General features: G+C 44.6%; 1 protein-coding gene, 1 non-coding gene and 1 pseudogene across 9 annotated transcripts in view; 1 reads left to right on the top strand and 2 right to left on the bottom strand.

The window, feature by feature from the left end:
* SCNN1A (sodium channel epithelial 1 subunit alpha) overlaps positions 1-18,628 on the top strand; it is a 244,685-nt gene that overhangs the window by 187,636 nt on the left and 38,421 nt on the right. For all 8 annotated transcript variants that reach the window (XM_056530726.1, XM_056530728.1, XM_056530724.1 and 5 more), the window contains 2 exons: positions 11,916-11,973; positions 17,077-17,120. In XM_056530726.1, the coding sequence (XP_056386701.1) occupies positions 11,916-11,973; positions 17,077-17,120 (102 nt within the window). The remainder of the gene's footprint in view (positions 1-11,915; positions 11,974-17,076; positions 17,121-18,628) is intronic.
* LOC130283619 (U2 spliceosomal RNA) lies at positions 3,525-3,678 on the bottom strand (annotated as a pseudogene).
* LOC130283611 (U2 spliceosomal RNA) lies at positions 4,916-5,102 on the bottom strand. Its single transcript, XR_008846750.1, has one exon. It is a non-coding gene; the product is annotated as a U2 spliceosomal RNA (small nuclear RNA).

Here is an 18,628-nt window from a genome sequence, read left to right as displayed (position 1 = left end):
TCAGCCGCAGCTCCGTCCCACCTCCTCCCTCACACGAATCGCTTTGATCCTTCAACGACAACTCCATCATCCCAAAGTCTCTCATCCAAAATGCCATCATGCCTCAGATGATTCTCCCTCAGACGCATAGCAGAGCCGACGCTGCACAGCACTGTATAGCAGAGCCGACATTGAATAGCATGTACAGCAGAACCCGTATAGCAGAGAGCCGACACTGACTCTGCTCTGCTACACAGCAGGAAGGTTTTTCGTCTGAGGGATGACGGAGTTTTGGATGAGAGACTTTAGGATGACGGAGTTTTGGATGAGAGACTTTAGGATGATGGAGTTTTGGATGAGAGACTTTAGGAAGGGAGGAGGGAGCTGCGGCTGCTTGCCTGATGGAGATTGGACTGAGGGAGGAGGCGGGACACTGTTTTGCCTGAAGGAGGACGGAGGTACGGCTGACGACTGACTATGTCCTAAAATGGACACCGTAAACATGAAACTTGGCACACATGTTACTTATATGTCAACAACAAACATAAGATAGGTGATTTAACCCTTACTCACCCTCATTTGCCAATGGCGGGGTTTTTGTTTAAAGTCCCATACAAGTCTATGGGAAATATATGTTACTGCATAACTTCCAAACGGCTGGAGATATTACGATAATACTTGATCACATGTTACTTATATGTCCACGTAAAATATAGGCTAGTTAATTTAACCCTTAACTACCCCCATTTGTGAGGGTCGGGGTTTTTGTTTAAAGTCCCATGCAAATCAATGGGAAATGTATGTTCCCACATAGCTTCCCTACAGCTGGAAATATTTCAATAACTGGTACACATATTACAGGTCGGGATATCAGGACGGGATGGGAGGATGGGAGGATGGGATAGGAGGACGGGATAGGAGGTCGGGATAGGAGGTCGGGATATGGGGTTGGGATATGACAACAATATATGAGGACGGGATATGAAGTCAAAAGCTTCCTCTGTTGATTTTCCTCCACAACAAGGATTAGGAAGGAAAAAACCCACAACTCCGGGTACTCAGCTAGTATATAAATATATAAACAAAAAAATATATAAAAATATATATTCTGCAACTTGCGGTTCACACAGCCTTCCTAACACGTGAACTCTGAGCATGCTCTAGAAGTGACAGATTTCCTTATAAATATAGCTTTATTAATCCCACAACGGCATGGAAAACATGTAAAAGGTGATCAAAAAGTCCCAAAATGGAAGGTTAAAAAAATGCATATCACTATGTAAAAAATTACTCTCACACAGCTCTGTAGACAGAAAAGTGTAAAATGTTGAATGGTCAGGATACAGGGATGCAAGGCATTTGAAAGTCGCAAAACAAAGACTTTATTAATTTGTTATCATTGTAGTTGTACTCAGTGGCCTACATGGAAGAAAGGAGTCCCCATAGCAAATATTTAAAGGGGTATTCCGGCTTTATACATCTTATCCCCTATCCCTATGGTGGGGGATCTGACGTGACATCACTAGGGGGTGTGGCCGTGACGTCACGTCCCAGTCTTAGAGGCAGCTCCCGGCACAGAATGCCGAGGGCTGCACCGAGATCGTGGGGGTCTGCGATCATACATCTTATCCCCTATCCTTTGGATAGGGGATAAGATGTATAAATCCGGAATACCCCCCCCCCCCCCCCCCCAGGACAGAAGGGTCTGGTGTTTATTTTTTCTCTTGTTTCCATGACCAATTAGTCAATACTCCCCTCTATTAAAGGGAAACAGCAGGTTAATCTGTACTGAACTCAATACATTGTGTTATAATGTAGGTGAACTGGAATACAATAAGGTATCACTAATGCTAGGTTCACACTGTGGAATCTCTCGGCAGAATTTCTGCCGTAGAGATCAAGCCGGCAGCACTAGGACCGCCCGGACTGCATTGCCGTCCCCATAGATGGCAATGCATTTCTGAACAGATCTCCCAAAAGATCCACCCAGAAATGCATTGTTGTCTATGGGGGCAGCAATGTCGTCCGCTCGGTCCTAGTGCCGCCCGCGTGATCTCCTACAGAAATTCCGCCCATAAATTCTGCAGTGTGAACCCAGCCTTACTCATATCCGCAGTCCGGTTCTGGAGATACCCGTTGTATTAGTCGGCATTGTTAATCTGGAGATGGCCGGCTTCATGCAATATTGGTAGGATACGGCATAACCAGCTTCCCTCACCCCACCACCTCTGCACCGGGCTGGGTATGCCACACCCCGCCTCCATTGCGCAAAGCTGGCCATTTCCAGATTAGCAACACTGGATATGGGTAAGTGATACCTCATTGTAATCAGGTACGTATGCCCTCGGTTTTTACCATTCTGTAAACTCAGAAAGAGTAATCGCCCACAAATTTGTGCAATTGCGTTTTTTCTTCCGTTTCGACCCACAAATACTTTTTTCTCAAAAGGTTTAGCATTAGCACGTACCTTGGTCACTTTACTCAGAAACCTAGCCAAGTCACTTCTCCATTTGACACCCAACACCTTCTGTGACTTCATTGCTAGGAAATGAGAAGCGCCGGTGTCTCAATCACATTGGCAGTGTTGCAATGGAGTCATGCAGACTAAAATGGTTCATATTTCTTGATTTTGGGACGTTACCCTGAATGCACTCTGCGAGCCTCCACTGAATCTGCAAAGACCCTCGTAAGCCCTGGTGGCTGTGATTTTATAGGTTTTTCGTCTGAGGGATGGCGGAGGTTCGGATGAGGGAGCTTTGGCCTCCAATCACTCTGGACACACACCTAGACTCGACTTGACTGCACTGGACCTCAGTAACAAGAGAGCGAGCTAGCTCCACCCAGGGCTTTTTTTTTTTTTTTTTTTAAAGCCGAGGCAAGTGCTCTGTATCACCCAAAGTGCAAGAATAAGTGCAAACGTGCATAAAGGATGCGGTCTATCGCTAAGCCCTTCTCCAACAGGAGAGAGGCCCCCCAACAAACCTACCCTTCACCTCTGGGCCAAAATGCACCTGCAAGGATCCAGGTTCGATGTCCCTCTTCGCCGAAGCTACTAAGGGGATGAAAATGCTCCTGGCTTCAACCTAGGCGTTAACCCAGGTATCAGCCATGGATCCGTATACTGATGGCATCTTGACCGAAGCCAAGATGCCCAGGGGTTGCAGGGAGGTGAGGAACCTAATGGCCACACACACCTTCCCTAGACTGCCAGGAGGGACACCCAGAAGGGCTACCGCATCCTGACAATCCTGTGTACAAATAAAGACACAAACGTGACACAGTGACAAACAAAAAATAAATAAATAAGTGAATGTGTGCAGACATACTGCCCGGTCATCCTGCCGGATCTATAAAAATTCCCCCGTTCCTAGCCAGAGGGCCGGGATACCAAGGGTGAGAGCCAAAGGTGAAGAGTATATGGTGCAGTGCTTTCACTCAGTGAGTTATAACACCCAGTGAGTTTCGGCACCTCAGGGTCACCACTCCCCGAGGCACAGAAGTACCTTGGCTCTACACCCCTCTACCTCATGGCGAGACCCAGAGGAAACAGGTCACATCGGGGCAGCCGTCGAGCTGATTCCTCAGCCCCGGAACGCCCCGGTACACCTGCCCCCTCCATCCTACATCAATGGCCAGAGACTAAACCACTGATAAGAACAGATACTACACTTGAGCTTAGCCAAAAGGCCGAGAAGCGATGGGAGCCCATAGGTCACCCCTGGGATCACCTGGTCACTGGTACCTCCTGGGTAACAATCACATGGTACATTTCTTAAAGCAACAACACATTATATATTATAACACATAGCAAACCATATATACAGGGGGGGAAACAAGCACAAGGGGCCCAGTGGACACTGAAGGGAGGCTGCTGGACAGAGCAGCAAGGGTACTGGGTAACTGCCACCTGGCTGGTATTTTACCGACACAGCAGGTATTTTGGCCACTCTGCCGGTATTTTTATATTAAAAATACCGGCAATGCAATGGCCGGTATTTATCCAACCAAGACTCCAACTCCCGGAATGTTGCACCATAACGTATACCAGTGTTTCCCAACCAGAGTGCCTCCAGCTGTTGCAAAACTATAACTCCTAGCATGCCCGGACAGCCTTTGGCTGTCCGGGAATGCTGGGAGTTGTAGTGTTGCTACAGCTGGAGACACCCCAGGTAGGAAAACACTGACCTATATATGCCTATATACTACTATATATATATTTTTTTTTTTATCTAAAGCCGAGGAACGTGCTTTCGATTCACCCAAAGTGCAAGAAAAAGTGCAAACGTGTTACACTAAAAAAAACGTGCACAAAGGATGCGGTCTATCGCAAGCCCTTCTCCGATAGGAGAGAGGCCCCCCAACAAACCTTACCCTTCGCCTCCGGACCAAAAGGTACCTGCGAGGTTCCAGGTTCCATGTCCCTTTTCGCCGAAGCTACTAGGGGACCACAAATGCTCCCGGCATCCCCCTTGGCGTTAGCCAAGGTATCTGCCCGCAGAGCCGATTACGGTAGGTACCCTGCCAAAGCAGGAGTACCTGGGGTGTTTGCAGGGAGGTGTGGAACCTAATGGCCACACACACCTCCCCTAGACCGCCAGGAGGGACACCCAGAAGGGCTACCGCATCCTGACAAATCCTGTGAACACACAACACGCAAAAAGTGACACAGTGAGACAAAAAAAGAAATAAATAAGTGAATGTGTGCAGATATACTGCCCGGACATCCGGCCGGATCTATAAAAAATTTCTGTGATCCTAGCCAGAAGGCCGGGAATCAAGAGGTGAGTGCCACAAGAAGAAGAGATTATGGTGCCAGTGCTTCAACTCAGTGAGTCTATCCTCCCAGTGAGTTTCGGCACCTCGGGGTCACCACTCCCCAAGGCACAAAAGTACCTCGGCTCTAGACCCTCTCAGCCTCATGGCGAGACCCGGAGGGAACAGGTCACATCGGGGCAGCCGTCGAGCTGATTCCTCAGAACCAGCCCCGGAAAGCCCTAGTACACCTGCTCCCTCCATGCAGCACCCATCCCCACCAGCCCCATACCAGCGTTACTGTACACTGGCATGAAAAACTGATAAGAACAGATACTACACTTGATCTTAGCCAAAAGGCCAAAGGCTGTCCGGGCATGCTGGGAGTTGTAGTTTTGCAATAGCTGGAGGTACACTGGTTGGGAAACACTAATGTAACTCTTACACTGTGCTCTGTATTAGATCATTAGAGCTGCTCATAAATTAGCGTAAAGAAATGTGTTGTTGTTTTTTTTTTGTCTTTTGCAATACTGGAAAACTAAGCATCGAGAATGTAAAGGTTTAAAGGTCTGAAAACAAAAGGAACCTGTATAATAAATTCTTATTCCCCGAGGGTTCAGACAATTCTCGGTAGGATTCTGACTGCAATCCAGCAAATACCTTAAATTCTTTGGTTGCCCAACAAACTCCTGTCTTATTCACTTGTGTCCAAAACTGTGCAGAATATTGCATGTCAGTCTGACTAATAAAGAACAAGGTTTTCATGAAGTACATCCAGGCGTCCTGTAAAACCTGCCATAATTGAATGCGCCTTGACGTCAGCTGCCCGGCACTCGTTATGAACCCTTTTATCACACCCCAAAAATGAATACAGACCTCCTAAACATATTAAGACTCCAGACCAAATATCTTAAATAAATACAGACCCCCAGACACACTAGATACAGACACCAGACCAGACTCCTGAACTAATATACAACTCAGATTATACCCCGGTAATACATACAGTCCCCAGATCAGACCCACTAGATACAGACACCAGACCAGACCCCTGAACTAATATATACCTCAGATTATACCCCGTAATACATACAGTCCCCAGATCAGACCCACTAGATACAGACACCAGACCAGACTACTGAACTAATATACAGCTCAGATTATACCCCCGTAATACATACAGTCCCAAGATCAGACCCACTAGATACAGACACCAGACCAGACTACTGAACTAATATACACCTCAGATTATACCCCGGTAATACATACAGTCCCCAGATCAGACCCACTAGATACAGACACCAGACCAGACTCCTGAACTAATATATACCTCAGATTATACCCCGGTAATACATACATTCCCCAGATCAGACCCACTAGATACAGACACCAGACCAGACTACTGAACTAATATACACCTCAGATTATACCCCAGTAATACATACAGTCCCCAGATCAGACCAACTAGATACAGACACCAGACCAGACTCCTGAACTAATATATACCTCAGATTATACCCCGGTAATACATACAGTCCCCAGATCAGACCCACTAGATACAGACACCAGACCAGACTCCTGAACTAATATACACCTCAGATTATACCCCGGTAATACATACAGTCCCCAGATCAGACCCACTAGATACAGACACCAGACCAGACTCCTGAACTAATATATACCTCAGATTATACCCCGGTAATACATACAGACCCCCTGATCAAACCCACTAGATACAGACACCAGACCAGACTACTGAACCAATATATACCTCAGATTATAGCCCATGATACATACAGACCCCCTGATCAGACCCACTATATACAAAAACCAGATCAGACTCCTGATTTATTATACACTTCAGATTCTATCCCTGTAATACATTTAGCCCCCAGATCAGACCCACTAGATACAGACATAGGATCAGACTCCTGATTTACCAGACCAGACTCCTGAACTCATATACACCTCAGATTATACCCCAGGAAAACATACAGACCCCCAGACTAGACCCACTAGATACAAACACCGGACCAGACTACTGAACTAATATACACCACAGATTATACCCCCATATTACATGCAGTCCCCAGATCAGACCCACTAGATACAAGCACCAGACCAGACTACTGAACTAATATATACTTCAGATTATACCCCCATAATAGATGCAGCCCCCAGATCAGACCCACTAGATACAGACATCTGATCAGATTCCTGATTTACTATACACCTCAGATTATACCCCCGAAATAGAAACAGCCCCCAGACCAGATCCACTAGATACAGAAACTAGACCAGACTCCATAACGAATATACACCTCAGATTATACCCCCGTAATACATAGAGACCCCAAGATCAGACCCACTAGATACAGACACCAGACCAGACTCCTGGACTAATATACACCTCAGATTATACCCCTGTAATACATACAGACCACCATATGAGACCCACTAGATACAGGCACAAGGCCAGACTCCTGGACTAATATACACCTCAGATTATATCGACGTAATACATACAGTCCCCATATCAGACCCACTAGATACAGACACCAGACCAGACTCCTGAATTAATATGCACCTCAGATTATACCCCCGTTATACATATAGACCCTCTGATCAGACCCACTAGATACAAAAACCAGATCAGACTCCTGATTTATTATACACTTCAGATTCTATCCCTGTAATACATTTAGCCCCCAGATCAGACCCACTAGATACAGACATGGGATCAGACTCCTGATTTACCAGACCAGACTCCTGAACTCATATACACCTCAGATTATACCCCAGTAATACATACAGACCCCCACGTATATCCACGTAATACAGTGTTTCCCAAACTTTTTCGGCTCTGGGCACCCCTCCGAAGTTTTGGTCGCAGGGCACCCCTACCGAAGTTTACGAGCAAAAAAAAAAAGGATTATGCAATGTACAATATATATTTATCTGTGGGTATGTAGTTACGTCTCACAAATGACGTCTTTTCTGATAAGCGCTGTTCCCTTTTGTTCTCCATCTGGTCCTGGCCATTCATGACCATTTCTTCCAGCCACAACTTTTCACCGTAAAAGCTGCAAAACAAACCTATTAGGCTCCGTACTTTACCAGCATCAGCAACAGGTGTAAAGGGGTAACAGAGGGGTGTAGAAAGGTGTACATGGGTGACAGGTTTGTAGAGGAGTGTACAGGGGTGACAGAGATGTGTAGGGGGTGATAGAGGGGTGTACAGGGGTGACAGAGGGGTGTACATGGGAGACAATGGGCTAGTGCCGTAGGGAGGGGAGGAACGGGCTAGCAAAAAAAATAAAAAATAGGATGGTGGGAGCTACCCTATAAGCAAGCCATTTTTCTTCACTACAACGGCAGGGGAATCCGGCACAGCTTCTACGTTCCTCCCCTCTCCAGCAGGGCACTGACTCAGGGCTCTGGCAGGGCACTCATTCACTAAATACAGATAACAGACCACTAGACAAATACAGCCACCTAAATAAATACAGCCCCCAGACCCCCTAAATAAATACATGTTGCAGCTTATAGTGGTCTTTATTCAAGGTATGACCACAGATCTCACCAGACCCAAGACCAGACCTTAAAGGAGTACTCCACCCCTAGACACGTTATCCCCTATCCACAAGATAGGGGAAAATATGTCTGATTGTGGGGGTCAGGCCACTGGGACCTCCTGCAATCTTTCGGCACAGCAACCCGGCATTCTCAACATTCATGCTCAGTACGCCAGTTTCGGGCAGCCGTAATGGTGACATCACGCCCCCTCCCATAGACATGAGTGAAGGAGGCATGACGTCCTGACCATGGTCGCCCGAAAATGGTGTTCTGAGCATAAATGTTCAGACCGCCGGAGTGCCGGGTTGGAGACCGCGGGGGGTACCATGAGCTGGACCCCCCACAATCAGACATCTTATTCGCTATTCTTTGGATAGGGGATAAGATGTGTAGGGGCTGAGTACCCCTTTAAAATAAACACTGCAACCTTTTCTCCTCTTCAAAAAAGGATTTTTCAGTCCTCAGCGCACCATCTATTGCAAAATAGGGGTATGTTGGATGTCAGTTCTTTTCAGGAAAAAGATGATTCTTAAGACAAATGTCATATATCTAAACAATTTATTCTAAAATATAAAACAATAATAAATGCACAAACCACAGGGCCCTGAGGTTGTACATACATTTAAAACAGCTCAATCTATATATATAAAACTCAATGGGGGGATTCATCAACATCAGTGTATGGTAGAGCTTTTTTTTACCCCTTTCTGCTGCGTGGATTTGTCATTTACCTGCGCAAAATTTACTAAGCTTGCGCCCGGGTCTCTGTGAATCATGTGCAGTAATAGAATCCAGCCCATCTCAGCTCTTGAAAAAAATCTAAGGCAGACTTGTACGTGTGCTCGGAACTGGTGTATATTTGCGCAAAAAAAAAAGACTCAGTTAATAAATTCATGTCTACAGGAAAAACGGCTCTACGGTAAACCTGAAGGGTGACATCTTTAGAAAAAGTTCCACCAAAAAAGACGCACAAAAAGAACGCAGGAAACATCCTTCCGCAAGATTTTGCGCAAGAAAATACAACTAAAATGACTCTTATAGATTGATGAATCCCCCCCCCAATGTGTGTGTGTATATGTATGTATGTGTGTATGTATGTATGTTCCACAAAAACGTCCAAACGGCTAAAGATATTAACATGAAACTTGACACACATGTTACTTATATGTCAATAACAAACATAGGATAGGTGATTTAACCCTTACCCACGCTGATTTGCCAGGGGCGGGGTTTATGCTTAAAGTCCCATACAAGTCTATGGGAAATATATGTTACTGCATAACCTCCAAACGGCTGGAGATATTTCCATAATACTTGGTCACATGTTATTATATGTCCACTTAAAATATAAGATAGTTTATTTAACCCTTAACTACCCCCATTTGCGAGGGGCGGGGTTTATGTTTAAAGTCCCATACGAGTTTATGGGAAATATATGTTACTGCATAACTTCCAAACGGCTGGAGATATTTCCATAATACTTGATCACATGTTACTTATATGTCCACTTAAAATATAGGATTGTTAATTTAACCCTTAACTACCCCCATTTGTGAGGGTCGGGGTTTTTGTTTAAAGTCCCATGCAAATCAATGGGAAATGTATGTTCCCACATAACTTCCGTACGGCTGGAGATATTTCAATACCTGGTACATATATTACGGGTCGGGATATGAGGTCCAGATAGGAGGTCATGATAGGAGGACGGGATGGTCGGGATAGGAGGTCGGGATAGGAGATCGAGATATGATGTCGAGATAGGAGGTCGAGTTAGGAGGTCGGGATAGGAAGTGGAGATAGGAGATGGAGATAGGAAGTCGAATTAGGAGGTTGGGGTATGAGGACAGGATAGGAGGTCGGGGTATGAGGACAGGATAGAAAGTCGGGGTATGAGGACGGGATCCCCAACAAGGATGAGATAGGAAAAAAAAGGGCAATGCCGGGTACTCAGCTAGTTAATCATAAATGTAGTGTCACTTGATACCCCAATATATCTTGTAATAACTAACACATATGAGGAATAGTGTTAAATAACAGTTTTGGTCACAAATTGTATCCAATAAATTGCAGCATTGTCCTGTATCCTTCCTAATGTCACAATCTTGTACTATTAATCCTGAAGAAATGCAAGGAGGAGGGATAGTCCTGTCTACTGCGCATTCATCCTGACAAAATACTATGCACTAGAATAGAATAAAATAGAATACAATAAATACAGTACAATACAGTACAGTACAATATAGTACAATACAATACAGTTCAATACACAGTACTTTATTGTATTGTACTGTATTGTACTGTATTTATTGTATTCTATTTTATTCTGTTCTAATGCACTGTATTTTGCACAAATCACACCTACTTTGGGCCCAGTTTTGTTGGCAGATAGGTGAGTGCCCCTACTGTATATCAGGTGGTGATCTACCCAGTTTGCAGGGCGCAGTATAACTGGCAGGGGTCCTGTGTGATCACAACCCGTGATTGGGCAACACTGAAATGTAGGAATTTATTCATTTCTTTCAAACCTCAAAAGAATCTTATGTAGCTTCAGCTGCGAGATGTTTTGGGAAATTTTAGGGCAAAAAAAGTACATACCAGCTGAAATATTTCCTCAGAAACCTCAACGATGAATCATTGATTTACCAGCCAGAGCCCTGAACGCTTTACTGGGCAAACCCCCTGTATGGTGAGAATGTGTAAAGATATTCTGCAAGCTACAGAATGTAACTCAGGATCAGTACAGGATAAGTAATGTAATGTATGTACACAGTGACCCCACCAGCAGAATAGTGAGTACAGCTCTGGAGTATAATATAGGATATGACTCAGGATCAGTACAGGATAAGTAATGTAATGTATGTACACAGTGACCTCACCAGCAGAATAGTGAGTACAGCTCTGGAGTATAATATAGGATATAACTCAGGATCAGTACAGGATAAGTAATGTAATGTATGTACACAGTGACCTCACCAGCAGAATAGTGAGTACAGCTCTGGAGTATAATATAGGATATAACTCAGGATCAGTACAGGATAAGTAATGTAATGTACACAGTAACCTCACCAGCAGAATAGTGAGTACAGCTCTGGTAATATAATACAGGATATAACTCAGGATCAGTACAGGATAAGTAATGTATGTACACAGTGATCTCACCAGCAGAATAGTGAGTGCAGCTCTGGAGTATAATACAGGATATAAATTAGGATCAGTACAGGATAAGTAATGTATGTACACAGTGACCCCACCAGCAGAATAGTGAGTACAGCTCTGGAGTATAATACAGGATATAACTCAGGATCAGTACAGGATAAGTAATGTAATGTATGTACACAGTGATCTCACCAGCAGAATAGTGAGTGCAGCTCTGGAGTATAATACAGGATATAAATTAGGATCATTACAGGATAAGTAATGTAATGTATGTACACAGTGACCCCACCAGCAGAATAGTGAGTACAGCTCTGGAGTATAATACAGGCTGTAACCCATGATCAGCACATGATGGACATACCTAATAGGTGGTTTTATATGCAAAGTCTGTGTGTAATATCTTTGTGGGCTGAAAGTCTCCAACCCTTTTGTTCTTTTTTTATTCCTGGCAGCCTGGTAGACTATCAGCTTAATGCCGGATACTCCCGTTGGCCGACTAAAGTCAGTGAGGTGAGTCACTTGTGGTTTTCATATAAAGAGAAAAAAAAAACAGAAGCAAAAGCAAAGGAAATTTTCATCATCCGGTTTGATCAGTATGAATGTATGACATGAAATAAGGTTGGCAGGTATGTCAACATATACCGTGGTGTGCCTGGGAAGTAGCATTAGGGTTTAATAAAGCTAAGGCTGGGTTCACACCACGTTTTGTTAAATACGGTTCCCGTATACGGCTGGGAGGAGGGGGGGCGGGGCTTAATCGCGGCGCCCGCACTCATCCGTATTCGGGGACTGTATTTAATGCATGTCTATGAGCCGACTGGAGTGAACCGCAGCCTCCGGTCGGCTTCGTTTTGGGCCGTATGCGGTTTCCCAACCGCAGGCAAAAACGCGGTCGACCACGTTTTTGCCTGCGGTAGGGAAACCGCATACGGCCGTAAACGAAGCCGCCCGGAGGCTGCGGTTCACTACGGTCGGCTCATAGACATACATTAAATACGGTTCCCGAATACGGATGAGTGCAGGCGCAGCGATTAAGCCCCGCCTCCCCTCCTCCCAGCCGTATACGGGAACCGTATTTAACAAAACGTGGTGTAAACCCAGCCTAACACAGTCTTCTTGTGAATCTATTTGGTATGTTTTTACTTCATTACAGTTTTATTCATGGGACACATAAACATGGTAAACTTCATTATTAGGTCTGTTAAATTAATCATATACCAGTCTAAAATATTCTAACCATATTGACAAGTGGACTCACGATTGGTTTGCTGAAGCCCATGGCTATTAGGGTTTCTACCTTTCTTGCAACAACAACAAAAAAATACTAGCCATGCTAATTTGCATAATTAAAGGGGTACTTCGGTGGAAAACATTTTTTTTTATTAACTGGTGCCAGAAAGTTAAACAGATTTGTAAATGACTTCTATTAAAAAAAAAATCATTACCCTTCCAGTACTTTTTAGCAGCTGTATACTAAAGAGAAAATTCTTTTCTTTATAAATTAATTTTTTGTCTCGTCCACAGTGCTCTCTGCTGACACCTCTGTCTGTGTCAGGAACTGTCCAGAGCTGCATAGGTTTGCGATAGGGATTTTCTCTTGCTCGGGACAGTTCCTGATACGGGCATCAGGTGTCAGCAGAGAGCACTGTGGACAAGACAAAAAAAGAAATTTAAAAAGAAATGAATTTCCTCTGTAGTATACAGCTGCTAAAAAGTACTGGAAGGGTATAGAATTTTTAATAGAAGTCATATTACAAATCTATCTAATCTATAACTTTCTGGCATCAGTTGATTAAAAAAACATTTTTCCACCAGAGTACCCCTTTAATTAATAGTGTTGCTCACGAATATTCGCAATTCGAATATTATTCGCGAATATCGCATATTCGCGAATTCGCGAATTTCGCGAATATAGCGCTATATATTCGTAATTACGAATATTCATTTTTTTTTTTTTTTCACAGTACACATCACAGTGATCATCCCTCTCTGCTTCCAGCTTGTGTGGTGTAAAGAAGGCTGTAATACTACTGTGTGAGACTGGCGCGCGAAAATTCGCATATGCGAAAATTAGCATATGCGAAAATTAGCACATGCGAATTTTTCCATATGCGAATTTTCGCGTATGTTAATTTTGTATATGCTAATATGCACATATGATAGTTTTCGCATACGCGAATGTTCGCAAATGCGAAAATAAAACGGGAATATAACGAATATGCGAATATTCGCGAATATATGACGAATATTCGTCCATATATTCGCGAATATTCGCGAATTCGAATATGGCCTATGCCGCTCAACACTATTAATTAACCCCTTAAGGACCCAGCCATTTGACACCTTAGGACCCAGCCATTTTTTGCACATCTGACCACTGTCACTTTAAACATTAATAACTCTGGAATGCTTTTACTTATCATTCTGATTCCGAGATTTTTTTTTCGTGACATATTCTACTTTAACATAGTGGTAAAATGTTGTGGTATCTTGCATCCTTTCTTGGTGAAAAATCCCAAAATTTGATGAAAAATTTGAAAATTTAGCATTTTTCTAACTTTGAAGCTCTCTGCTTGTAAGGAAAATGGATATTCCAAATCATTTTTATTCACATACACAATATGTCTACTTTATGTTTGCATCATAAAATTGACGTGTTTTTACTTTTGGAAGACACCAGAGGGCTTCAAAGTTCATCAGCAATTTTCCAATTTTTCACTAAATTTCCAAACTCACAATTTTTCAGGGACCAGTTCAGGTTTGAAGTGGATTTGAAGGGTCTTCATATTAGAAATACCCCACAAATGACCCCATTATAAAAACTGCACCCCCCAAAGTATTCAAAATGACAGCGTTTTAACCCTTTAGGTGTTTCACAGGAATAGCAGCAAAGTGAAGGAGAAAATTCACAATCTCCATTTTTTACACTCGCATGTTCTTGTAGACCCAATTTTTGAATTTTTACAAAGGGTAAAGGGAGAAAATTTATACTTATATTTGTGGCCCAATTTCTCTCGAGTAAGCACATACCTCATATGTCTATGTAAAGTGTTCGGCGGGCGCAGTAGAGGGCTCAGAAGCGAAGGAGCGACAATGGGATTTTGGAGAGTACGTTTTTTTTAAATGGTTTTTGGGGGTCATGTTGCATTTAGGAAGCCCCTATGGTGCCAGAACAGCAAAAATCCCCCACATGGCATACCATTTTGGAAACTAGACCCCTTGAGGTACGTAACAAGGAATAAAGTGAGCCTTAATACCCCACAGGGGTTTCACGACTTTTGCATATGTAAAAAAATAAAAATAAAATTTCACTAAAATGTGTGTTTCCCCCCAAATTTAAAATTTTTGCAAGGGTTAATAGCAGAAAATACCCCCCAAACATTGTAACCCCATCTCTTCTGAGTATGGCGGTACCCCATAAGTTGACCTGAAGTGTACTATGGGTGAACCACAATGCTCAGAAGAGAAGGAGTCATATTTGGCTTTTTGAGAGCAAATTTTGCTCGGGGGCATGTCGCATTTAGGAAGCCCCTATGGTGCCAGGACAGCAAAAAAAAAAAAACACACGGCATACCATTTTGGATACTAGACCCTTTGTGGAACGTAACAAGAAATAAAGTGAGCCTTAATACCCCACAGGGGTTTCACGACTTTTGCATACATAAAAAAAAAAAAAAATTAACTAAAAGGTGTGTTTCCCCCCCAAATTTCACATTTTTGCAAGGGTTAATAGCAGAAAATACCCCCCAAAATTTGTAACCACATCTCTTCTGAGTATGGAGGTACCCCATAAGTTGACCTGAAGTGCACTACGGGCAAACTACAATGCTCAGAAGAGAAGGAGTCATATTTGGCTTTTTGAGAGCAAATTTTGCTCGGGGGGCATGTCGCATTTAGGAAGCCCATATGGTGCCAGGACAGCAAAAAAAAAACACATGGCATACCATTTTGGAAACTAGACCCCTTGAGGAACGTAACAAGGCGTAAAGTGAGCATTTACCCCCCACTGGTGTCTGTCATATCTTTGGAACAGAGGGCTGTACAAAATGTTTTATAGTTTGCCCCATGAAGGCAGGACCCTGTAGGTAGATTGCAGTCCCCCTTTAGGTAGGTCCTCCTTTAGGTTGTAGGTGGGACCTCCTGTAGGTTGATTGCTTCCTGTAGGTGGGACCTCCTGTAGGTTGATTGCTTCCTGTAGGTGGGACCTCCTGTAGGTTGATTGCTTCCTGTAGGTAGGCCCACCTGTAGGTTGATTGCTTCCTGTAGGTGGGATCCCCTGTACTTTGCCCACTATAGGCAGGACCCCGCTGTAGGTAATTCTCCCCGGTATGCAGGACAGACAGGAAGCAAATCTACATTTTTAAAGAGAATGGGGCCGCAGACAGGGTACAGAGTAAGTGCCGTTGGTCCTGCATACAGGGGGAAAACTACCTACAGGAGGGTCCTACCTACAGAGGCCAAACTACAGGGGGGGGGTCCTCCCTACAGGGTTAACACTACAGGATGCCACCAGCTCTGCGGCACACCTACGGATGGGCTGAGGCACACTAGTTGAAAAACATTTCCATAGAGGTCCAGAGAGGCGTGCACTTTTTGGAGGAGGGCAAGAAATTTTTATTTTAAGCAGTAACAATAACAATGTCATGAACAACCAGGAACCTCATAAATCTTTCCTTATCAGCCTACCTTTCCCGTACATACTCATCACTCGGTTATCGTCCCATTTCATAACTTTTTATGGACTTAAGTACTTTTACTCGATATTCTATTTTTATTCCACGTGTCATTGAATTGCAAGTGCAGTGATTCATTAGCGGCAGCCCTGTGTGTGCAGGGACGGGGCCAGCGTGTGTGTGGAGACGGGGCCAGCGTGTGTGCAGGGACGGGGCCAGCGTGTGTGTGGAGACGGGGCCAGTGTGTGTGTGGAGACGGGGCCAGTGTGTGTGTGGAGACGGGGCCAGCATGTGTGTGGAGACGGGGCCAACGTGTGTGCAGGGATGGGGCCAGCGTGTGTGCAGGGACGGGGCCAGCGTGTGTGCAGGGATGGGGCCAGCGTGTGTGTGGAGACGGGGCCAGCGTGTGTGCAGGGACGGGGCCAGCGTGTGCAGGGACGGGGCCAGCGTGTGTGCGGAGACGGGGCCAGCGTGTGTGCAGGGATGGGGCCAGCGTGTGTGTGGAGACGGGGCCAGCGTGTGTGCAGGGATGGGGCCAGCGTGTGTGCAGGGACGGGGCCAGCGTGTGTGCAGGGACGGGGCCAGCGTGTGTGTGGAGACGGGGCCAGCGTGTGTGCAGGGATGGGGCCAGCGTGTGTGCAGGGACGGGGCCAGCGTGCAAACGTGACTGTGGGGCGCTCGGCCCACCTTCAAACCCCACTGTGCCCACAGGGCTGCCGCCGGGTAGGCCTGTGTGTCTGACCACAGGAGAATATGCAGCATATTCCCTGCTGTGCAGCTGATTTGGCGCATCGTAAAATGTGCTGCGTATTCGTTATCTGTGACCCTACCCTGTCAAGTACTCTAAATGCAATTACTATATAGAGTTGGCTATAGATTTATTTTACTTATTATTATTATTTTCCTGCATAATAACGATCATAATTATTCCTGTTTACAGAACTGGGTGCTTCAAACTCTGTCAAAGTCCAATACAACCAAGAGGTAAGAAAATCCTTTGGTAGTGGTTGATGAGCGGCCATTACAGTTGTTCACACTGGGCATGTATGACTGGAGGGACGTTAGACCCGCCCCCTTCCCCACTAAAATACCTCACCAGCCCATCACCCGTTCCACCGCCCACCATTTCCCCCATAAAAAACCTGACACAAACTGTAGTGAAAATGGGCCGGTCAGGCCCGTTTATTAACAAATACTTAAATATACATAACAGTATTATCATAAACAAACAATTATTCAAACATTTTCTTGAATCATAACCCAAGCAATGGAGGGGTACCTGGAGGACTAAATCCATTTAACTTTTCCTCACTAACCTAGGCACTAACAATTTACGCCTGGCCGCATTCACCTGACTCAGGGGCACCCACAAGCGTTAGTGCCTGCTAACAACAACTCCTGGGGCCCCGACACACCACCAGGAGGCCCATTCAGCTGTGTCCCCAACAGCTGTCAACACCATTCCTCTAATACAAACTCTGCAATTACCAGCAATTAATCCCTCCAACGACCTATTTTTTCCTGCCAAAACCGCACTATGAAAATGACAACCCCGGAACAAAATTAGGGCAGGTGGGCGGGACCTTACTCTGCTTCTTCTCCCACCAGAGTGAGCTCCAACTCCCCCCCAGCCTCTAAGTACAGTTTCCAGGCTCCTCCCCTTAAACTTTTGAACCCCTATGCCCCTCATGTCACCTTCTGCTCACAACCCCCACTTAAAGGGCCAGCTACCCCTGAAACCCCCTATGGTTACATTATCCCAACATTAGGTGAAGGGGCTTCTAATGCCCCTGTCACGCCGCTGCTCCGCTCCGGGTCTCCCTTCGCTCCTCTTTGCTCCCATGATCAGTAATGTAAAGGACAAGAAATCTTTCTTAAACGTTCTGAGAATATTCTTTCCTGAAAGATCTTTTGTGCAACTATCAGCCAAAAATGTCAACTTTGCGGATGTCTCCCATACACTACAGACATACAAAAGAGGGGAGACTCTTTTTCTACACACATCCTAAGAAGAAGCAGCATGGAGGATACTATAGAGCAGTACTGAGCTGTGAATCCAGCACTGGAGTGAGAGCTAATACTACAAAAACTTTAGCATGCCCCCCCCCCCCCTCTTTTTCTTGTGCTCCCTCTCCTTAGACTTCTATGGGCAGTGTCTACTCAAAGCTGCCCTAATTATGTTGTGGAGATGCCAAGGCCATTAAAGGAATAATGAATTCGTAAGAAATGTGGTAACATCACCAAATGGAAATCACCACGTTCCTTTATAATGGTTATTTTGATGTGTTAATGAGGAAGTCCTTAAGGACTATTTAGGAGGTGATGAATCCAATTGACATAACAAGTAACCATACAGTACTGTGATAATAAACATAGAAATGTGACAATACAAAGATAGGAAAAACAAGTCACAATGCAGGGTTAATGTACCACACCGTAATGTTACAGTACAAAGATATATACACAGTGATGTCACAGTACAGAGATATTAT

The sequence above is a fragment of the Hyla sarda genome, chromosome 7, assembly GCF_029499605.1.
Source record: "Hyla sarda isolate aHylSar1 chromosome 7, aHylSar1.hap1, whole genome shotgun sequence".
Lineage (NCBI taxonomy): Eukaryota > Metazoa > Chordata > Amphibia > Anura > Hylidae > Hyla > Hyla sarda.
The sequence above is the reverse complement of the archived record's forward strand: the minus strand, read 5'-3'. Positions and strand labels throughout refer to the sequence as shown.